Source organism: Dunckerocampus dactyliophorus, chromosome 20 (assembly GCF_027744805.1).
Source record: "Dunckerocampus dactyliophorus isolate RoL2022-P2 chromosome 20, RoL_Ddac_1.1, whole genome shotgun sequence".
Classification (NCBI taxonomy): domain Eukaryota; kingdom Metazoa; phylum Chordata; class Actinopteri; order Syngnathiformes; family Syngnathidae; genus Dunckerocampus; species Dunckerocampus dactyliophorus.
In genome coordinates this window covers 18,674,113-18,697,267 of record NC_072838.1, presented here as the reverse complement: position 1 = coordinate 18,697,267, position 23,155 = coordinate 18,674,113, and the positions used below count along the sequence as shown (strand labels likewise).

Here is a 23,155-nt window from a genome sequence, read left to right as displayed (position 1 = left end):
CCATCTAGACAGTTCAGGTATCAAATTTAAATATCTTTAAATATCAGTTTTCTGATCTAGTGGTGTCAACTTGGATTTTTACTTTAAAGTCCCAGCTGAGAGAGGTCTTCATTCAGCTTGTATTATTAGTGGGGGTCATATGACGTCATCTCTCCGCGCCGAAAAACGTCACACGGCCAAGGAGCAGTGAGCGATGTGCTGTAACATCAGCCGCACATGTGTCGCAACGTCTGCGGTTCCGTCCAGCGGAAACATCCCACCGAGACCCTCGAGAGATGGCCCACAACCAACCGAGTCACACCGACTGCTTGGCTACCGGCCGAAGAAGAGAGCCGGTGTCGGTGAGAGATGAAGCTAGGGTGGGTTGCTAGCCAGTTAGCTTGCTAACATTAGCAGGTCGGTGCTTTGTTTTATCACTTCCTGTCAATCTCCCTGAGCTCCTCCCCCATAGTTTTGCTTTAATGCCCAGTTGAAAGGTCATGACCAGGTGGTTCTGATTCTGTTGCCTGGCTATCCATCGTTGTTCCATCATTCGTTGACATCTGCTGTGTGTCCTCAGTCACCATGGAGACGGGCGGAGAGAAGAACCAGCGGCAAGAGGCCTCGGCCAATGAGAGCCCTGCGTCTGGAACAAGTGCCCGCCCCTCTACCATGAACTCCATGTCTCTATACGAAAGACAGGCCGTGCAGGTAATAAGTGAATGTGTGTGTGTGTGTGCGCGCGTCTGTCTTCTAACCATCATCATCATCATCATCATCACCATCACCTTGGTGGTCTATCGCCGCCATGAAGGCCCTGCAGGCGCTCTAGAGTAGTGTTCTCCGTGTTTTTGTTATTTCTATACGTGTATAGTTTAAGTCCTGATTTAGTGTAGTTTTAGTCAAATAAAAAAAGGAAAAATATAATTTGTTAAGTATTGGAAATGAGCCACCGGGCCTCAGTCCGGTACCGGCGGGAAGCTTTCAGGTGCAATGAAGAAAAAATACCATTGAATTTATGTAAATGCGTGCCGATTTTGCAAACGTGGGCCATTATTTTATTTAAGAAATAATATAGCTACAAATCCCGTAGTTTTTGCATGTTTATGTTGTTTGTTGTGAGCGGCGACCCATCCCACTTCCACAGTCCTTGAAGGCACCATTGTGCGTTTGCTAACGTTCTCCCACGCTGCACAGATAGACGACTACCCTGCATTTTGCCTGTTATCCTTTCACCTCATATTGGGTCCCAAATGCAGATACTATGTGGGAATGCATAAAGGGACGATTTGATGACCTTCTTGAGTGCTAATGTGTACAAGCTCAAGTTAATTCATGCTAGCACGCTGCCTTTTACCGCACACATCCAACAGCGACGTAATAATGTCTCTGAAGAACAAACACCAGTTTCGTACTGCTGGGTGGTGGCTCTGTATTCATTTGGTGCTTTTAATTTGATGTTCTTACTGTTACGTTTTGACGATACATAGTAAATACGATACATTAGGTTGTTATAATGTAGCACCTCCCCTGCCCAACCCCGCTCGTCCCGCTGGAGGTTTGTGGGAACTTTCGTCCAGTCTGGTCTTGTCAACGAAAACACGATTCCTCCACAATCTCTGTTCCGTGCTGAGCGCACCTCTGCTCTTGCACAATGGGCCTCATTTATGAAATGTTCTTACGCACAAATGTGTTCTTAAAGCCTTCTTACGAAGATTTTTGGCATTCACGAAACGTGTTCTTAACTCCCAGTTCTTAGATCTAAGAACAAATTCTACGAACGCTCAGGAGGACTCTTACGCACAAGCAAAGCTTGGTTTTCAATGCGCAATCGCCCTCATGATGGATTTTGCAACCTGATCCCAAAAAATGTAGTGCAAATAAAATATCCCAACAATTATTTATCATCAAAACAACTAAAATATACTCCATGGATAAATATATATTCACATCCCAATTCATCAAAAAAAAGTAGCTGGCTGGGCGTGTGCTGCGCAGAGAGAGAATGTAAAGGGACCATTAGATTTATTTGCTGAAAGCCACCAATATTTGATGTCCTGCTTCAGGCTTCAGGCTTCCCTCTCTGTTCTTGCAGGTGTGCAGGATCATCAGAATAACATCGCAATGAAACGTGGTGTGTCTATTGCGCACGTAGCACCCCCAGATAACGACATGCGCCCCCAGCCACGTCTTGAGCCAGAGCACGGGGCTGCTGTATTAATTAGGCAGCGTCTAATCAAATGTAACCACAGAAAAAATACATTGTCACACAGAAACTATGTATTTTGACTTTATTTTTCCATCATGATTGTGTAAATATTTTCTAGAGATTCTGAAATGGTTTGGTTTCTGATTGATGGCCCACCTCCCGTTTCCTCCAGATCCCTCCGGTGCAGTCCAATCTTTTTTTTTAGTCTATTTTAAGTCAAAACACTTCTTTTTAACCTCTGCGGTGGCGCGTTTCTCCGTGGAAACGGCATTTATGTTTCCTGCAATGGTGCTCCATGCCGACTCTTTTTGGATGGCCTGATGACCGGTGGATACACGTGAAAATAAGGTGGTCTTGTGTTCGCTCACTCCTTGTAAAAGCACCTCTATTTCAGTAGAATTGAACTTTTTCTTCTGTTTGTTGTCCAGCTGCTCCTCAGTCTTGCCCTTGCGCGTTGCCATCTCCGCCTCCAGCTGCCTGTTGCGCACGGCACATTTTTTACCTTGTATGGGAAATAATAGGCGGTGACCTATGCAAATTAGGGCTCACATGCACGGGCATCGCAGTTGGCATTCATCAACCTAAGAACACCGGTGCCAACGATTATCCCTACTTAAGAACGTGTCGTGAATGTGGCGTTTCCAACCCGCGCCTTCTTAAGTACACTTCTTAAGAAGACTTTCAAGAAGATGTTCGTGAATGAGGCCCAATGTTCTTTTTCTTCAGGGGCAGCTGCCTCCGCAGTCCTCTTGGTGTTCTCCTGGCTTCTGTTCCTCAGTCACTGGCTTCATCCTTCCCACCTTGTCACTTGACACTCATCTGCAACATTGGTTCCCCGTGACACGTGCAGTAGGACAGGGCTGCCCTTCATAACTGCCATCTTATCTGGTGAACTCACCGCTTCACACAATTGCCCAATCTCCTCCTCCCTCCCTTCCTGAGCCAGTGTGATCCATCTCCACACTCCTCGATGAGCAGAAGCCGAGTCCGTGTAGATATCATCTCTCTCATTTTGCTGGCCTTCAATCAGGGCTGTTATTTCTGCTCTGTGGGCCGAGGCCGGTTGGGCTGATGCTCCTGTCTTTACTGTTGCAAGGTCACCGTTTCCTAGCGGTTTGACAACCGCCCCCGTCTACGCCGTGTAGATGCTTCCGTCACAAAACAAATCAAGGTCAGCATTCTTTCTGCTCCCATGTTAATCCTTCTGTGAGCTTCATAGCTCTGATAAAAAGACGTCCACGCATATCTGTGCATGCTCACGTACACTACACTCTGTTGCACTTTGAGCCTGTTGCCATGGAGACGGTGGGGAAGGGCGGTAGGGAAGTTCTGTTGTTCCTTCTAGGGTTGGTTTTGGGGAAGACACGGTGTAGGGCTTAGCATGATGAAATGTTTGTTCAGCAGTTGATGGCAGGTGACCTCTCACGACCTTGTGACATCATAGCTTCATTGATTAGCTTACAGCGGAGCTTTTAACATCTTAACAAACATACAATAACCCGCCTTAGAATGCTCCTCACTCTGCGCTGATATCATGTGACGGAGGAGCAAGGACGGCCTTTCTGCTCCGTCAGCAGCAGTGGCTGTGCATTGCAAGCAGAGAGACCCGGTGGTCCCGAACGTCTCCTCCAAACACGGGGGTGTCCAAGCTTTCTCCAGCAAGGACCACTTACAGAAAATGAAAGGATTCCGGGGGGGCCACCTTGATACATTTTGTATCGGATGTAGATCAATGTTTGCTAAACAAAACATCAACAGCTTCGCTTTGTCAAAGGTAGCAAAGCATATTAATGTCATATCTAATAACATATCTCATGAATCATTTATTTTTACAATATATATAAATAGAAAAAGGGCCCCCAGATGCACAGCTTTAATAGGAAGATGGCGTCCTGCTGGTTGTTTTGTGTTATTTAGCTTGTGTCTGATATGCACCGTCGTCTACGCCGAGTAGTGTGACCTTTGTGCTTTTATTGGATTTGTCTGCCAGAGACGTCTGGTTTTTATATTTGCTATTAATTACGTCTCCGTCTCCTTCCTCCCCCGCCCTGCAGGAGAAGCAGGTGACAGGTTACCTCCTGTTCTCGCCGACCACCACCGCCATCGGCTCGCTGCAGTTTGGTTCCAAGACGGGAGTCATCAATCCACCTGAGCAGGTAGCTGTCAGTGTACGGCATGCGTCACCATGGTGTATCCACGTGTGCACGTATGAATTCATGTGAGGGCACGCATGTACAGTCAAACCTGTCTTAGCGGCCACCTTTATAGAACGGCCACCTGCCTATAGCAGCCACTGAAAAATCCCCCGCAGCAAATGTACATGTTATAGACCCTGTGTATAGCAGTCACCTGTCCAACGCGGCCAGCGGCCACCCATTTTGTCTCCCTTGGTCAATATCTGACCGCATATAGCGGCCAAATTACCAACTCAAGTAGAAGCTTTGTTTTTCAATCAGTGAAGCCGTCGTGTGTAGACTTTAATTACTGAGTCCTAGCTCAGTCACAATCATTCACAAGATCCACACAAACTGTCAGTTGTTCCACATAAAAAAAGCTGTCTTCTCTGGAGCTTGTTGCAGACAGTGACACCGTTTATTTCCTGGTGTGAGACAATGTGCACTGGTCAATACTGTAATGCCGCTTGTTGTGGGGAAGGAGAGACTCACGTCGCCGATGCACTTTAATGGCTTTATTAACAGCGGAGAACACTGCAGGACTTTACATCCACGCCAACATAAACACACTTCCCAACTCTCTCCAAACTCACAGCTAGCACTGAGCCTAGCTCTCCTGCTCGGGACGCCCACCGTCACTTCCCGTCACTTCCTGATGAACTAAAGCTGTAATGACACTCTGCCGTATAAAAAGTAAAATATTAAAAACAAGCGTAAGACATTACTAGCACAGCTTTGTTCTGTGGGTGGTTGTTCAGTTATTATTAAGCCTCTAGCTTCCTTTTAGTAAGTAAAAACCTTGGCTATGATTGCACTACATTGTCATGTAGACCTACAAAGTACACTTGGAAGAACAAGAGGTGAATAAATGTATTGCAACTGATGTGAAACTGATGAGGGGTAGGATTAAATAAGCTTTGCTTCTTCTTACTCCTTTTTGGACATGCAAAACTGTGAATTGTACTATGTGATGTGCTACTGTTTGACTCATATGCATGTTCAGGATGAATTAAAACCATGAACCATGAACCATGATAATAACAAGCCTAGTAGTGCTGTACAACTTTTATCCGCAGTCCGCAGTGCCATCTACTGGTCAACATTATTATTATTATTATTTCCCCTTTTTTCCCCTTTTTTTTTCCTCTACTGGTCAACATTCAAACTGGACGCCGACCTGTCTATAGAGGCCACCTGTCTATAGCGGCCACTTTTACAGACTCCCTCTAGTGGCTGCTATAGACAAGTTTGACTGTATATACAGTACACATGATATGCTTCATAAGGCTTTCTGTGCTGTTGGCTGCATCATGACTTCCTCTTGACTTGAAAGCAAGATGCAGAGCAGAGGAAATGAGTTTCTTGTGTCATTAGAGAATGATCTACAGCCTTTAGTCAGGTGGCTAACAGAAAAGAAGGTACTGTGCTGTGTAATGGTGTCGTCCCCTGCAGGAGGCGCTCCATGTTCCTGGTCAACATCCTGGCGGTGATCGGCGGCTTGCTCATGGGCTTCTCCACCGTCTGCTCCTCCTACGAGATGGTGATCGCCGGCCGCCTGGTCATCGGCCTCTTCTGCGGCCTCTTCACGGGACTAACCCCCATGTACGTGGGCGAGGTCTCGCCCACCCCGCTCAGGGGGGCCTTCGGCACCTTGCACCAGCTGGGCGTGGTGGTGGGCATCCTGATCGCCCAGGTCCGCTGGCGGCATGAGAAGAAGAAGAAGGTGTGGCGTGTGCAGTGAATGTGACTCCCTCTGTTGTCGTTGGCGTTCAGATCTTTGGTCTGGAGTTTCTGCTGGGCTCGGTCAAGCTGTGGCCCCTGCTGCTGGCCCTCACCGTGGCCCCCGCCGTGCTGCAGTGCGTCCTGCTGCCCTTCTGCCCTGAGAGCCCCCGCTTCCTGCTCATCAACCTCAAGCAGGAGGAGCAGGCGCGCAAAGGTATGCCCGGTGGTGTGGAAAAGAAACGAGTCTGTGTCCGTGATCATGTGACTGCAGGAGAAGAAGTGAAGCATCCTTGAGCTGACAGACGGTTTTGACAGGCGGTGAAGCCACTTCTCATTCACACCTGCCAACCTAAGCAAGCACCAGGAGACACAAATGTGGATGTATTGCGGCCCTGTTAGATGCACGCTATTCTTCATGCTGACAATATGTACACTGTCTTCTGAGGAATGACATTCATAGTCCTGCGTGACGTAAACATAACCTCCCTCTTCCATTGTTGCCTGAGCAGATGGACATCGCCGCCATGAGCTACGTGGCCATCTTGGCCGTCATGGTGTTTGTCGCCATGTTTGAGCTGGGACCTGGTCCCATCCCGTGGTTTATCGTGGCCAAGCTCTTCTCGCAGGGGCCGCGCCCGGCGGCCATGGCTGTGGCCGGCTGCTGCAACTGGACGTCCAACTTCCTGGTTGGGATAAGCTTCCCCAAACTGAGGTGAGAGAAACCAGAAGGTGGTACCAAAGTAACTCATTGTTCTCACCATTTGGTACCGTGACCTTGGACCATCTGGTGGTCAAAATTAATTTTTCAATTTGTCTCCCTTTGTCCTCAGGAACTGTGCAGTCCGTGGGTCTTCCTGATCTTCACCGCTGTCCTGATCATCTTCTTCACCCTCACCTTCCTCAACATTCCAAAGACCAAAGGCAAGGCCTTCGACGAGATCGGCCGCAGCTTCAGCAACGCCCCTCCTCCCGCCTCTGCGTCCGAGCAGGCCCCACCCAAGGAGAATGGCCACCTGGTGGAGGCCGCCTAGGTGTCTTTGCCACGCCCCTGGAGGATAAATCCACAGAGAGCGTGTAGGCTGCAGATGTGAAGGAAGGAGAGGATTTCGAATGTTTTTAAAGTTGTTCAAATCCTGGCTTCCTTTAAGTCTGCTGCTCAGATTTAAAAACGACTTTACTATTTGAGTGCATTATGTAATCTTCTATCCTTGCTTTTGCCTTTAGGATCAGCAACAATGTCCCCCGATTGTAGTGCAAGCACACAGTGCGCTTGCTTGTTGGGGCCCACCCTCCTTCTGTTTTGAGACGCTCTTGACGTGTGCCTTCGACCGCCAGCCAAGCTAGCACCGCTAGTCAGGATGCCAAAGTTTTAGTTTTTAAACATATTTACTACGGACATGAAATCACAAAATGTAATCTTTGCACTTAATGGACAGGCTTTGTGGTGTCATGTTGGGCCCACATAACACTTGTTGTGATGTAGTGTTGATGATCTTGTGGGTGATTGCTCGTCTTTGTACATGATGTGATGTTGTGGAATAAATGATATACGTAGATATATATTCACAAGACAAAACCACTTTATTTCATTGCTTCCTTGAACTTTGAGGGAGTCCTGCACTGTAGGTTCCGATGCCAAGTTCTATTCTAAGTTCAGCCTGCCTGTACTTGTCGAGGCTGAGAATTTATTTCACGCCTCAACTATTCTCAGGAGCATGTCAGGTTAGGTTGATGACCTTAAATCAAAGAGGAACAGCATCAAGTCAACACTCCCTCTAAACATTGTGCAATGCTTGGTAGATAAGTATTTAACGATGCACACAGTCTTCTCTCCTTACAGTCACAGTTGTCTACCAAACGTACAATTACTCTGCACAACTTCCTTATTCATGTTATGCGTGTCATATCCGAATCAAATAAGCATTGATGACTATTAGTGCGGTCATGTGGTGTTTACATTTAACAGTACACATTTAAACAAGTCCATTTTGGCCTAATACCCACCAGTTTGCTGTTCTGCAGCAATCATTTCTCAGGGTTTCTCCTGAGATGTGGAGTGGTGTCTGGTACTGAGTAACCTGGGAAAGTCTTTAAATGAACAGTACATCTTTCAATGATGACTTGTACTCTCAATGCATGTCGGTGAGCTATCCAAGCTGTGTCCCCAGTTCTGATTTTAAAAAATGTATGGACCAGCAAGTTGACACCATTTTTTCCAGCCTTCAAACTGGAAACTTCCAGGATTTCCCACTTTAATTGAATGCGTATTTGTTATTCCAGGCCACTCTTTCACTGGCCATTTGAAATTCAGATGCATTTTTCCATCCTACGTTCACGATGTCAGCCATGTTGACCACCACCAGTCTTCCATTTATCCGACTTTAGGTATTTCACCTACTGTGTTGGTAAAAAAAAAAAAAAAAAAAGGTTGGGTAGCCATAAATAATCTCTTTAAATACCTGCTTTCCGATCTAGTGGGGTCAGCTTGGCTTTACATTAGTTTTGAAAGGTCTTCATTCAGCTTGTATTATTAGTGGTGTCTTCCTGCGTCATCTCTTCGCGCCGAAAAACGGACCGAAAAGTGGGCGTGGTCGTGCTAACATCAGCCGCAGATGTGTCGCTGCGTCTGCGGTTCCGTCCAGCGGAACCATCCCACCGGAACCCTCGAGAGACGTCCCAGAACTAACCGAGTCGCACCGACTGCTTGGCGACAGGGCGTGGCCGAAGAAGAAGAGGGCCGGTGTCGAGAGGAAGCTAGGAGGGGTTGCTAGCCAGCTAGCTTGCTAAGGTTAGTTGTTCGGTTCTTTGTTTTATCATTTCCTGTCAATCTCCCTGAGCTCCTCCCCCATAGTTTTGCTTTAATGCCCAGTTGAAAGGTCATGACCAGGTGGTTCTGATTCTGTTGCCTGGCTATCCATCGTTGTTCCATCATTCGTTGACATCTGCTGTGTGTCCTCAGTCACCATGGAGACGGGCGGAGAGAAGAACCAGTGGCAGGAGGCCTCGGCCAATGAGAGCGCTGCGTCTGGAACAAGTGCCCGCCCCTCTACCATGAACTCCATGTCTCTATACGAAAGACAGGCCGTGCAGGTAATAAGTGAATGTGTGTGTGTGTGTGTCTTCTAACCATCATCATCATCATCATCATCTTGGTGGTCTCTCGCCGTCATGAAGGCCCTGCAGGCGCTCCAGAGGCAGCCGCACGCCGCTCAGTACTTCCAGCAGCTGATGCTGCAGCAGCACATCAACAAGGCGCAGCTGCAGAACCTGGCGGCCGTGCAGCAGGTGAAAATGTGTCCCTCTCATCAACATGCTAATCGTGTGCTAGTTACATTTGTCTTCCCTCCAGGCTAGTCTGGCTGTGGGTCGTCAGCCTGGCCCATCCAGCGCCGGTCCCGCTCAGACCGCCAGCACCTCAGTAGTAAGCGTCATGACTCCTGCCAGTAAAACTCAAAAGAGACAGTAGCAGGTGACATTTTGTTGTTGTTTCAGGCCAGTGTGACATCTGGCTCCGCCTCCGCAGCCAGCAGCTGCCCCGTCGGCGTCTCAGCGACGACCACCATCAGCCAGTCGGTGCTGCTGAGTGGGGGGCCTGGGGGACGGGGACAAATGTATCTGAGGGTGCGTTTGTTTTCACTCTTTACGTTCTCAAGGTTTTGTCCTGAGTCGATCGTCCCTTCCCTCCCGCAGGTCAACCGCTCCCTGAGAGCGCCCATCTCCTCGCAGCTCATCTTCATGCCCGGGAACACGGCGAGCGCTGCTGTGGCGACCGTCCCTCAGCTGCCGCAGCCTCAGAAGCAGGAAGTAGTGACCACATCCTCCTCCAGCTGTCAAACTGATGGCGATCAGGTGGGTGACGCGAGCAGCCAACATAGCGTCCTTGCCACGTGGACGCATTCTTAGCGTGTCTTTTCCAGGTGCAGAACCTGGCAGTTCGGGGCGTGTCCGGTCTGAAAGGTGTCAAGACTGAGAAGGGCGATGCAGGTGAGCCAAAAGTTCAAAAAGTACTAGAAGCTTGTTCAACATGAAGTGTTGTCTCGAAAATAAAAGTACTCGTCTTTCTTTTTTTTGTCCAGCTGCCTACTCACTGGTCCAGTCCACCCCCCAGTCTCCCAACAAAGCCGGTCAGCCTCAGCTGCCCCCCATCAAAATCCCCACCTACCCTCAGCCCACCAACCTCAAAGCACCCCCTCCTTCGTCCTCCTCTGGCTCTGCCTCCTCCTCCGTCCCTCTCTCGCAGCTTTTTCTTCACGGGACACGGACCCTCGCCACAGGGCCCGCCGCCTCCGCCACAGCACATGCCCTGGTCCTCACATCCACCGCGGCATCGCAGGCCCGCGCGTACTCGGTCGGCAGGGCAACCATCAAGCCGGCGGTCGCCGCTCAGACTTTAGTGGTGCAGCCTCTGCAGAAGAGCTCGCTGGGCGGGGACAAACTGGGTCACGGCAACGGTCCCGTCCCCATCCAGCCTAAAACGCTGCAGGGTCTGCGCCTGCCTCTGCAGCTGCCTTCCAGAAACCCCCTTCCCATCATGCCGGCTCCGCCGCCAGCCAGCGGCTCCACCCAGACGCCGCACATACCCATACAGATCGTGGGCGCCAGGCAGAGCACGCTGGGAAGCGGCCAGGCGTTAGCCTTAGCCCGGGGGGGCTGCAACCAGGAAGGGGCCGCCATCCTTGCCAGCTCATCCAGCCTGCTCACCGTGGTGGCATCCATCGCCTCTAGAGAGGGCGGGGTCATTGGTGCAGGGGTGGGCGTGAAGGCACCGTCCCAAGAGACCCCCCCAGTCCCGCTGGCCTCCAAGGTTTGTGCCAATCAGAGTCAGAATGGACCCCTCGCTGTAAGCCCCGCCTCCTGTCAGTCTGCTACAGTCTCCTCTCCTGCCTCCTTGCCGCCCCGTGCCCCCCTCCCCCTGCCGACCAATGGCGACTCAGCGGCCAGTCCGACGGCGCAGGTGAGCTGTCTGAAGAGGTCGTAGGTCAAATATCAGCTGCTCTTTTAATGAAAGCAACGCGACCTTTTTTAGGTAAAACATGCGAGCGGCTCACTCAAACGCAAGTTGGAGGAAGATGGCCCCTCCCCCCTGCAGTTGCTGCCCATTAGAGGTGGCGCCTCGGCGCTCACCGGTGTTTCCATGGAAACAGGTAAACCAACAGATACAACTCTAGAACAGGGGGGTCCAAACTGTTTTCACCAAAAAAAATTATATCTTTAGCATTGTGTTCTAGCTGACAAAGCATATTATTATTATTATTATCATCATTATTATCATCATTATCAACATTATTATTATTATTATTATTATTATCATTATCATCATTATTATCATCATTATCATCATTATTATCATCTTTATCATTATTATCATCATCATTATCATCATTATTATCATTATTATCATCATTATTATCATTATTATCATCATTATCATCATTATTATTATTATTATCATTATCATCATTATATAAATTTTCATGGACAGAATTTCTAGGCGCAGCCAAGGTGTCGAGGGAGTCCAGTTCGGGGGCACTAGGATCTCATCTCTGCTATTTGCAGACGATGTGGTCCTGATGGCCTCATCGAGCTGTGACCTGCAGCGTTTACTGGGACGGTTTGCATCTGAGTGTGAAGCTTCTGGGATGAGACTCAGCACCTCCAAATCCGAGGCCATGGTTCTCAGTCGGAAAAGGGTGGATTGCTCCCTCCGGGTTGGGAATGAGGTCCTGCCCCAGGTGGAGGAGTTCAAGTATCTCGGGGTCTTGTTCACGAGTGAGGGAAGGTTGGAGCGTGAGGTCGATAGGCGGATCGGCGCAGCGTCTGCAGTAATGCGGTCGCTGTACCGGACCGTCGTGGTGAAGAGAGAGTTGAGCCGGAAGGCAAAGCTCTCAATTTACCGATCGATCTATGTTCCCACCCTCACCTATGGTCATGAGCTTTGGGTCATGACCGAAAGAACGAGATCGCGGATACAAGCAGCTGAAATGAGTTTTCTTCGTAGGGTAGCGGGACTCACCCTAAGAGACAGGGTGAGGAGCTCGGTTATCCGAGAGGAGCTCAGAGTAGAGCCGCTGCTCCTTCACATCGAGAGGAGCCAGCTGAGGTGGCTCGGGCATCTAGTCCGGATGCCTCCCGGACGCCTCCCTGGTGAGGTGTTTCGGGCATGCCCAGCCGGGAGAAGGCCCCGGGGAAGACCTAGGACACGCTGGAGGGATTATGTCTCACAGCTGGCCTGGGAACGCCTCGGTGTCCTCCCGGTGGAGCTGGAGGAGGTGGTCGGGGACCGGGAAGTCTGGGCTTCCCTACTGAGACTGCTGCCCCCGCGACCCGGACCCGGATAAGCGGAGGAAAATGGAATGGAATGGAATGGAATTATCATCATTATTATCATCATTATTATCATCTTTATCATTATTATCATCATTATTATCATCATTATCATCATTATTATTATTATTATCATTATCATCATTATTATCATCATTATTATCATCTTTATCATTATTATCATCATTATTATCATCATTATCATCATTATTATCATCTTTATCATTATTATCATCATCATTATCATCATTATTATCATTATTATCATCATTATCATCATTATTATTATTATTATCATTATCATCATTATTATCATCTTTATCATTATTATCATCATTATTATCATCATTATCATCATTATTATCATCATCATTATCATCATTATTATCATTATTATCATCATTATTATCATCATTATCATCATTATTATTATTATTATCATTATCATCATTATTATCATCATTATTATCATCTTACCATTATTATCATCATTATTATCATCATTATCATCATTATTATTATTATTATCATTATCATCATTATTATCATCTTTATCATTATTATCATCATTATTATCATTATTATCATCATTATCATCATTATTATTATTATTATCATTATTATCATCATTATTATCATCTTTATCATTATTATCATCATTATTATCATTATTATCATCATTATCATCATTATTATTATTATTATCATTATTATCATCATTATCATCATTATCATCATTATTATTATTATTATCATTATCATCATTATTATCATCATTATCATCATTATTATCATTATTATCATCATTATTATCATTATTATCATCATTATTATTATCATTATCATCATTATTATCATCATTATTATCATCTTTATCATTATTATCATCATTATTATCATCATTATCATCATTATTATTATTATCATTATCATCATTATTATCATCATTATTATCATCTTTATCATTATTATCATCATTATTATCATCATTATCATCATTATTATCATCTTTATCATTATTATCATCATCATTATCATCATTATTATCATTATTATCATCATTATTATCATCATTATTATTATTATTATCATTATCATCATTATTATCATCATTATTATCATCTTTATCATTATTATCATCATTATTATCATCATTATCATCATTATTATTATTATTATCATTATCATCATTATTATCATCATTATTATCATCTTTATCATTATTATCATCATTATTATCATTATTATCATCATTATCATCATTATTATTATTATTATCATTATCATCATCATTATCATCATTATTATTATTATTATCATTATCATCATTATTATCATCATTATCATCATTATTATTATTATTATCATTATCATCATTATTATCATCATTATTATCATCTTTATCATTATTATCATCATTATTATCATTATTATCATCATTATCATCATTATTATTATTATCATTATTATCATCATTATCATCATAATTATTATTATTATTATCATTATTATCATCATTATCATCATTATTATTATCATTATCATCATTATTATCATCATTATTATCATCTTTATCATTATTATCATCATTATTATCATCATTATCATCATTATTATTATTATTATCATTATCATCATTATTATCATCATTATTATAATCTTTATCATTATTATCATCATTATTATCATCATTATCATCATTATTATCATCTTTATCATTATTATCATCATCATTATCATCATTATTATCATTATTATCATCATTATTATCATCATTATCATCATTATTATTATTATTATCATTATCATCATTATTATCATCATTATTATCATCTTTATCATTATTATCATCATTATTATCATCATTATCATCATTATTATTATTATTATCATTATCATCATTATTATCATCTTTATCATTATTATCATCATTATTATCATTATTATCATCATTATCATCATTATTATTATTATTATCATTATCATCATTATTATCATCATTATTATCATCTTTATCATTATTATCATCATTATTATCATTATTATCATCATTATCATCATTATTATTATTATTATCATTATTATCATCATTATCATCATTATTATCATAATTATTATTATTATTATCATTATTATCATCATTATCATCATTATTATTATTATTATTATCGTCATTATTATCATCATTATCATCATTACTATTATTATTATCATTATTATCATCATTATCATCATTATTATTATTATCATTATTATTACTATTATTATTATCATTATTATCATCATTATCATCATTATTATTATTATTATCATTATCATCATTATTATCATCATTATCATCATTATTATTATTATTATCATTATTATCATCATTATCATTATTATCATTATTATTATTATCATTATTATCATTATTATTACTATTATTATTATCATTATTATCATCATTATCATTATTATCATTATTGTCATTATCATCATTATCATTATTATTATTATTATTATCATCATCATTATCATCCATCCATTTCCTATGCCGCTTCTCCTCATTAGGTTTGCAGGGGTATGCTGGAGCCTATCCTAGCTGACTTTGTGCAAGAGGTGGGGTACACCCTGGACTGGTGTCCAGCCAATGGCAGGGCACATATAGACAACCACTCCCATTCATACCTATGGACTATTTAGAGTCTCCAATGAAGCTAACATGCATGTTTTTGGAATGTGGGAGGAAACCGGAGTACCCAGAAACACCGCCCCCCCCGCCCCACACACACACACACACACACACACACACACACACACACACACACACACACACACGGGGAGAACATGCAAACTCCACACAGAAATGCCCAAGGGAGAATCCAACCCAGGTCTTCCCATCTCCTGACTGTGTGGCCAGCATGCTAACCACTACACCACCGTGTGGCACATGTTGTTATTATTATTATCATCATTATTATTATCTTTATTATCATTATTGTTGCTGTTGCTGCTGTTCTCATGATGATATCAATATCTCGATAGAACGTGCGTAATGTCCATCTTTGGTCCCAACTGGAGCGAGATGTTTCCATGTGTGAAGCCATCACGGCTATTGATGCTGTTAGAGTCCGCTTGCATCGATGCCAAGTGGGACACTGCCTGATTCAGCAGAACAGATGCGGGGGCCATTTGGAGAGTTTTACTTTTCTCAAAAGGCTAATCCAGCGTAGATTGTAGTAGTGGGGTTTTGGTCCAATGAATGTCTGACTGGACCGTATACAACTATTGACTCCTCCCCTTTCTCTTTCCGACAGTCTCCGCCCCTCCTCCGGCCTCCCCCTCCCTGCCGGTGTCGCGGGGGGCCCGCGGTCGTATAGAGAAGGCTCCTCCACCTCAAGCCGTGGTCAAACCGCACGTCCTCACGCACCTCATTGAGGGCTTTGTCATCCAGGAAGGGGCGGAGCCTTTCCCCGTGAGTTCCGGGGACGCGTTCACATCAAACTTTGGAAACGTTTTGACCTGCGTTTTGTCCCTGATGCTTGACTGACAGGTGTGTAGACCAATCAAAGACTCAGCAGAGGAGGACGAGTCCGTTGCCATGGAAACGGGTCAGTGTCATTGCCACGCGTTTGACTGGTACTGGTGACATCACCATCATCATCATCATCTCCCCCCTCCCCCCGCAGTGTTGGAGTGCGAGTACTGTAAGAAGTTAGCCCCCGCCAGCCAGTTTGGGGGAAGTAAAAGGTTCTGCTCCTTGTTGTGTGCAAAGAGGTGCGAACAACGGCACAAGTCAGCGTGTGTCCTCATCTCGCTGTTAACACAAGAGTGTGTGTGTGTGTGTGTGTGTGTGTGTTTTCCAGGTACAACGTCAGCTTCAGGCAGCCTCTTAGAATGCGGCAGGCCCGGGACCGCAACCCACTTCTCCGTCAAGGTCACCGGTCCCGCTTGGACGATGAAGGAGGCGTGGCCAGGAGGAGGGTTCCTCGCAGGACCAGCTCGGAGATAGCCAGCGCCAAGATAGCGGGAAGGCCGCTTCCTGTCACGGTGAGACGGCTTTAGAACAAAATCGTTTGACGTTCAAGTTGTGACGTCTAACCTGCACCGCACCACAGCGCCGCTCCAAGTCCAGCCGCTCAGACACGGAGTCCAGCGGCGAGGAGGATGAGGACGACATCGTGTCTCCCTCGCCCGCCTCCTCAGCCTCCTGCCACGCCAAGGAGACTTCCACCCTCACCAGTCCGCCTTCAAGCCCCGCCCACTGGAGTGTTGACCAAGTGTCGCAGTTTATTTCGTCGTTACAAGGTGCGGTTGCGTCGTCTCTCACTGACGGTGTGCCCCGCCCCTTTTCTCCTAATCTCCTCCTCCCTGCAGGCTGCGAGGAGCTGGCCTCCCACTTCCTGTCGCAGGAGATTGACGGACAGGCCCTGCTGCTGCTGAAGGAGGAGCACCTCGTGTCCACCATGAACATCAAGCTGGGCCCCGCCCTCAAGATCTGCGCTCACATCAACAACCTGCGGGACTGAGGCTGCCCCCGCGTGGAGGTACCCGACCTGTCCTGTGTGGCTTTTTTTGCTCCTTCCTTCACAGTGGAGTCCTCTTCACCAAAAGTTGGACAGAAGCAAGGAGGACCAGCGGAGTTGTATCATTTCTTCATGAGTGCTTCTGTCTTTGGTCCATTTGGACGGCACCACGTCCTCGGTGTTGCCTTGCGTCTCACTGGACAGAAATCACCGAGGCCAACCTGAAAAGGTTCTCGCACATCCCAGGAGTCTGGTTTTGGACTCTTGATTGTCCAGAACGCATTTTTACCTGATCCGGACTTGGACGTGATCATGTCGGTCTAAACAAGCACTTGGACCTGAAGCCGCACACGCGTGTGCGCACGTGTCCACGCCAGCGTTGTGTGTAATGTGTGTGTTCGTATTTAACTCACGTGTTCTGTTTGGACCTTGACGACTTCATGGACCTTTCTATCCGGCCTGACGTTGGTCAAGGACGTTATCACGTAGCAGCACTCGGTACTTCTAGAAGCTTCTTGGGTGGGCCATCATCAGGTGTGTTTATTTATTCCAAAGCACTTAGCCACGTAAGAAACACCAAATGCTAACAGGGAAAGTGAAACGAATAAAACACGAAGGATTTCCTTGAAAGGAAGCCGACTGCTGCTTTTTATAGCGCTGTGCCGTTGCCATGGATACAAGGCTTTTCTTCCAAATGCTTGGATGCAGGCTGTTTTTCAGAGAGAAGTCGCCTATTGTTTGTGCTGCTACACTTGAAACAGCGACCCCCCCGCCTACATGTGGACGAACAAGGCGGCAACAAGACGAAGAGAAAAAGTTGTAATTTTACGAGAATAAAATAATAGTAACGCAAATTAAAATAAGCAGATTTCAGTAGCATAAAGTTGAAATATCAAAGGAAAAACATGTTTTAAGTTGTAATATTATGAGAAACAAGCCAAACTAAATAAAGGTGGAATTTTTGGAAAACGTTCAAATGTTACAAGAAAAAGTCAAACTATTGTGTGAATAGAGACGTCATTCAAAAAGACAAAGTTTCAGTAGTTGGGGAAAACAGCTGAACTTTAGGAGAATAAAGTCCAAATATGACACGAGAAAAGTCGTCAATAAACTTGTAATATTGTGAGGGACTTTTAGTAGCAAACAAAGAAAACACAAGTTATTTTTAAACACGTGATATGACAAACAAACAAAAAAACCTAATCAAAGTTTTGGGGAAAATTCGGTTGCAGAAAAAGTCCAAATATTATGAGAATAAAGTCATGATTACGAGAAGAACTTTTAGAAGAAGTTGAAGTTGTTGGGGGGGTGAAACCCAGCAGAAATGGGAAAAAACAGCTGAAACTTTACGAGAATGAAGTCCAAAGTATTACAAGAGAAAAGTCGCATTCTAACGAGGAGTCGTGCTGTCATTATTGAGACTTCCTCCTCCTGGTAAACCTGTCTCACCCCCCCCAACACCCCTTCCAGTGGGCAAGGCAACCACGTGGACAACAGTAAGGATTGGATTTTTTATTCTTGTGAGTAAGTGTTTTTATCAGTGTACTTGATGTGCCGTGCGTGTGTTCTGTGTACGTTATGAGTGACTTAGGTGGTAATTTGGGTTAGAAGTTCCGATTTACACGCAAGTTGACGATCGCTGTTGTAGAAACGGAGGACCTCGTGCATATACGTAGTCTACTTAAAGACAAAGCATTGTGGTATCATTATCATCTGCTTCATAACACACCTCAGACATAAAAGAAATCCGTGTTGACAATTTAGCGACATGGTTGATATACACTGCTCAAAAAATAAATATATATATATATATATATATATATATATATATATATATATACTGCTCAAAAAAATTAAAAGGAACACTTGGAAAACACATCAGATCTAAACTGGGGGAAAAATGATCTTGAATATGTTTCCTGATAATAAGTGGGTGATGTATTAGTAACAAAATGATGCCACATCATTTGATAGAAATGAAAATGATCACCCTATAGAGGGGGGAAATCAAAGACACCCCAAAAATGAAAGTGAAAAAATGATACAGCACACTGGTCCATTTAGCTAAAATGTCATTGTAGCAACTCAAAATGATTCTCAGTAGTTTGTGTGGCCCCCACGTGCTTGTACGCATGCCTGACCACGTGGGGGCATGCTCCTAATGAGACTACGGATGGTGTCCTGGGGGATCTCCTCCCAGATCTGGACCAGGGCATCACTGCGGTACCTGGACGCATGGAGGAGATTCCAGGAGACAGGTAGTTACTCCAGGAGAGCTGGACAGGGCCGTAGAAGGTCCTTCAACCCTCAGCAGGATCATATCTGCTCCTTTGTGCAAGGAGGAACAGGATGAGCACTGCCAGAGCCCTACAACAACTTGCTGAGGGGCTGGCAAGGATAGACCAAAGCCAGCTGCCAGGGAAGCACAAGGAGTGGTGCTACCAGCACACACGATACCAACGTGTGATGTGGCCACTTAAGATCTGCGAGGTCCCCATTTCAGAGGTCAGCAAGCTGGACAGCCTAACCAACAGATACATCAGGAAGTGGATGGGATTACCTCGCTGCTGCTCAGATGCAGGCCTCTTTGGATGGAACATGCTGGAGCTCCCTTTGAAATCCATCAGTCTCGGGTACAAGCAGGAGAAGGCACACCTTGTACTTGGGATGAAGGACTCTGCTGACCATCTAATAAGGAGTGCAAAAGTCCCAATCCGCACAGGCCGTAAATGGAAAGCACCTGCCGAGGTAGAGAACGCCATCTCCAGCCTGCAACACAAAGAGGTGATGGGGTCAACCCAGACAGGTCGCACTGGCCTAGGCTGGGCAGCGCCACGACAGTTCTGGTCCAAAGCTACCATGAGGCAGAGGAAGACCATGGTGGTGGACGAAGTCACCAGGGTGGAGCAGGAGCACTTCCTCATAAAGGCGATATCCCAGGGCAGCCATGGAGCCTGGACACGATGGGAGGCTACCGTGCAGAGGCGCATCAGCTGGACAGACATTTGGAGGACACCACAGAGCAGACTAAGCTTCCTGATCAGAGCAGCCTACGACACCCTCCCATGCCCCCGGAACCTCACTCAGTGGTTCGGGAGTGAGGTAGGCTGTCCGCTGTGCAGTACCACCAAGTGTCCAGCGAGCAGGAGTGAGCTTCACCTCCGTAATGCTGTGCAATGCACGTCAGACAGCTAAAAAACTCCAAAATCTTGGCCAGCAGTGCCAAGAAAGCAGAGCTTGCAGACTCTTGCTTGGTGGCAAAACACGCGTGGGCGGCAAAAGTAACTAGAAAAAGCTAACATTTGGACACTAATACTAATAAAAGCACAAAGATTTGTGTCTATGTGTAATGTTTTGTATGTCATATATATTTTGAGTAATAATTATCCAAGGACAGCTGGGCAGCCCTGACATAAATACAGAGCTCTTTTCATTATTTCTATTATCATCATCATAAGTCATCAGTCATATCTTTGACAACAACCACTTCAAAATGCACCTGCATTGTTTTGTGACTCTGTTACATTAAAAAGTCTTTGTCCAGTCATATTTGTTGTACTTTTTTAAAAATTCACGTTACAGTCTCGATCTCGTGGACCCAATCTCCCGCATCAACTCATCTCATGACACCCCCAGTTATTATTAGTATCAACATTTACCTTCTTTCTCTTGACATTGTGCGTTTCTGCTCTAGTTTGTTATTTTGCTAATAAAAACAAGCACCAGGCTGCACCCCTGCCTTAAAGGGATAGTTGGGATTTTTTTGACATGCTGTATGACATCAACAGTGACGACTGAGCGCTGTGGCCATCTTGTGTGTGTTCCACAGCAGCAGAACATGCGAGCGGCATTTTTTCGAGGAGGCATTTTTGTGATGCAAATGTATGACTCTGTTGTACGCATATTGTTTGGAGAAGCCAAACTCTTCACTTAAATGACCCAGCCACTAAGCGTCACGGAAGTCCGACCAGAACTGGACACACCAAACCAAGTGGGGGGTAAGTCACTGCTGATGTACTACACTGCCGATGGGGGTGTCATACAACTTAATGTGAAAGAAATCCTAACTATCCCTTCAAGGCAAGGAAGGTTTGGTTTAATTAGCATGTTGGATGTTGATCATGAGGATGACTGTACTAATATTACATAATATTACAACAAATATTCTTACACTAATTACAGCATGTTTACAAGTCAAAGTTCCATGTTTGTGCAGGTTTTCGTCACATTTCGTCATCTACAAATTGGCTCCTCCCCCGTGTGTGTGCGCATGTGATGGACCAAAGCCGACCTCCGACTGTAGCTGCTGTTGCAGATGGAGCAGGAGAAAGGTTTCTCTCCGGTGTGACTTCTAGTGTGTCTGGCCAAGCTGCCTTTCTGGGAGAATTTCACGCCACAAAGTGAGCAAGTGAAAGGTTTCTCTCCGGTGTGAATGCGAGTGTGGACGATTAGGTCGGAGCGCTGGCACAAGCTTATGTTGCAGACGGAGCAGGTGAAGGTCTTCTGTCCCGTGTGAGTGGTGGTGTGTCTCACCAAGCTGCCTTTCTGAGAGAACCTGAGACCACAAAGTGAGCAGGAGAAAGGTTTCTCCCCAGTGTGAATACGACAGTGGGCGACTAAATTGGAGCGCTTCTTAAAGGTTTTACTGCAAAACGAGCAACTGAAAGGCGTTTCTAGCGTGTGAAGGGACATGTGGGTTGTCAGATTTTTCTTTTTTCCAAAACGTTTGTCACACTGAGAACACTGAAAGTGTTTGTTGTGGTCTCCTTTCGAGTGTTTATTAGCCTTCAAGGGTTCTTCAGTGTGGTCGCCGTCATCAGTGTCAGTAGATTGTGACGCTGTGTCTTCCCAGTCGGACAGCGGACCTAAGATGTAGCCTGCCTCCTGACCACTCGTTTCCTCCTCACCGCGATGAAGCTGTGACCACCCAGCTTGCTCCTCTTCGTCTTCTTCGCTCTTCACGTTGATCTTGCCGATGTCGGCCTCCTCCAGCCCTACACGCTCCTCTTCCTCCTGACTGATGCTGTGCTCCTCATCTTCCTCCTTTATGTGGGGGGGCTCTGGCTCCTGCTGCTCCTCTTCACCAATGACCACTTTCAGCACGTCTGATGGTAAGCCTGTAACGCAGATACACCGTTTTACAGAAGCTGATGAAACACAAGACAGTTTTATCAGTAAATGTCAGGCTTCCGTTGTTCCTACGGAGCCGTCCAACTGTGACTGTACAGTGGGGGAAATAGTTATGTGCCTGCGTGTGGAGCAATACTGCCCTCCAACGTTCACAACTGCACAGTTGAACATGTCCGAAAAGGAGTAGGAAGAAGCAGAGCTCATTCAATCCAACCTCTTCTCCGTGTCTCAGCTGTTACTGATTTTTGGTCACTTCCTGTGTTTGAACTCGTACCGGATTAGCTAGTTTGCAACGGTGAAAGAGAAGGATAAAGATGTGTAATAGTAAAAGAAATCAACTCTAGAGGTAGCGTACTGTACGCAGTTAACCTCCACGCAGACATTCCAATAGAAATAGTAACGCCAGTCAACACTAAAGAGTTTTGCTACAGTCACTACTGTCACTTTGTGACGTACATGTTTAATATGACATTTCAGGCTCGTTTTATGACCCCTAAATTGTGTTGCATTTTTCCTTCAGTTTTGCTTAGGTTCAAAGACTTTTTTAAATCAAACTTCCTTTTTAATTTGTAAGGGGGTTAAACCGACAACATCCGTATGATTACAACTAGATTACATTATTACTACTAGATTACATTATTACTACCTCGATTATTTCCCCCACTGTGTTGCACTCAACTCTTAACGCGGTGGTTTTCCAAGCAGGTTATTTACGCTCAACGACTTGCCAGCAACACGATTTGGACGACAGCTGAAAATAGAAACAGCGAAACGTTTATGAGTTAAACAACGAGATAAACATTGCACGCGCACTGTCAAACTGCGTAGAAAAGAACATTGTAGCATTGAGCTAGCTGCGGCTAACTGTGTGGCAGTTTAGCTAGCTTCAGCATTGTCGTGCTGTGTTCGTTTGTACAGTAAAACTAGCAGAAACCTTCACACTTCGGCGTCGTTTCGGGAGGTGAACCTAATTGCAGGCGTTGGTCCATCTAGGTGTCCCAGTTGAGGATCGGTAGTGTACGTGCGTTCGTTATTTTAACATCCGGAAACGTACTTTACAATAAAATCCTTTCCCGTGACCTCGCACGGGAAGTGCAAGCGCCAAGTCG

The 23,155-nt window shown here is 45.2% G+C and overlaps 3 protein-coding genes across 14 annotated transcripts; 2 read left to right on the top strand and 1 right to left on the bottom strand.

Moving 5' to 3' along the window:
• Positions 1-112: 112 nt before the first annotated feature.
• LOC129172825 (solute carrier family 2, facilitated glucose transporter member 3-like) lies at positions 113-7,648 on the top strand. 10 transcript variants are annotated; one of them, XM_054762902.1, is made up of 7 exons: positions 113-341; positions 560-690; positions 4,243-4,344; positions 5,815-6,055; positions 6,136-6,298; positions 6,594-6,796; positions 6,915-7,648. In XM_054762902.1, exons 1-5 carry the CDS (start codon positions 194-196, stop codon positions 6,243-6,245), a joined length of 732 nt encoding a protein of 243 aa, XP_054618877.1. In that variant the 5' UTR covers positions 113-193; the 3' UTR covers positions 6,246-6,298; positions 6,594-6,796; positions 6,915-7,648. The 10 variants fall into 10 exon arrangements, with proteins under 10 accessions (XP_054618877.1, XP_054618878.1, XP_054618887.1 ...); XM_054762904.1 differs by having other exon boundaries at positions 193-359; XM_054762908.1 differs by adding an exon at positions 3,285-3,359 and having other exon boundaries at positions 193-359; positions 6,136-6,796.
• A 1,006-nt stretch (positions 7,649-8,654) lies between these two features.
• On the top strand, positions 8,655-18,620 carry LOC129172817 (polyhomeotic-like protein 1). 2 transcript variants are annotated; one of them, XM_054762890.1, is made up of 15 exons: positions 8,655-8,872; positions 9,044-9,174; positions 9,259-9,369; positions 9,434-9,505; positions 9,577-9,705; positions 9,775-9,933; positions 10,002-10,068; positions 10,161-11,038; positions 11,111-11,228; positions 15,708-15,865; positions 15,944-16,001; positions 16,080-16,167; positions 16,257-16,440; positions 16,509-16,698; positions 16,768-18,613. In XM_054762890.1, exons 2-15 carry the CDS (start codon positions 9,049-9,051, stop codon positions 16,917-16,919), a joined length of 2,490 nt encoding a protein of 829 aa, XP_054618865.1. In that variant the 5' UTR covers positions 8,655-8,872; positions 9,044-9,048; the 3' UTR covers positions 16,920-18,613. The 2 variants fall into 2 exon arrangements, with proteins under 2 accessions (XP_054618865.1, XP_054618864.1); XM_054762889.1 differs by having other exon boundaries at positions 16,509-18,620.
• LOC129172821 (gastrula zinc finger protein XlCGF17.1-like) lies at positions 17,963-23,127 on the bottom strand. 2 transcript variants are annotated; one of them, XM_054762899.1, is made up of 2 exons: positions 23,014-23,083; positions 17,963-22,033 (listed from the first exon to the last, which is right to left on the bottom strand). In XM_054762899.1, the coding sequence occupies exons 1-2, from the start codon at positions 23,033-23,035 to the stop codon at positions 21,150-21,152; spliced, it is 906 nt and encodes a 301-aa protein (XP_054618874.1). In that variant the 5' UTR covers positions 23,036-23,083; the 3' UTR covers positions 17,963-21,149. The 2 variants fall into 2 exon arrangements, with proteins under 2 accessions (XP_054618874.1, XP_054618873.1); XM_054762898.1 differs by having other exon boundaries at positions 17,966-22,033; positions 22,981-23,127.
• Positions 23,128-23,155: the final 28 nt, after the last annotated feature.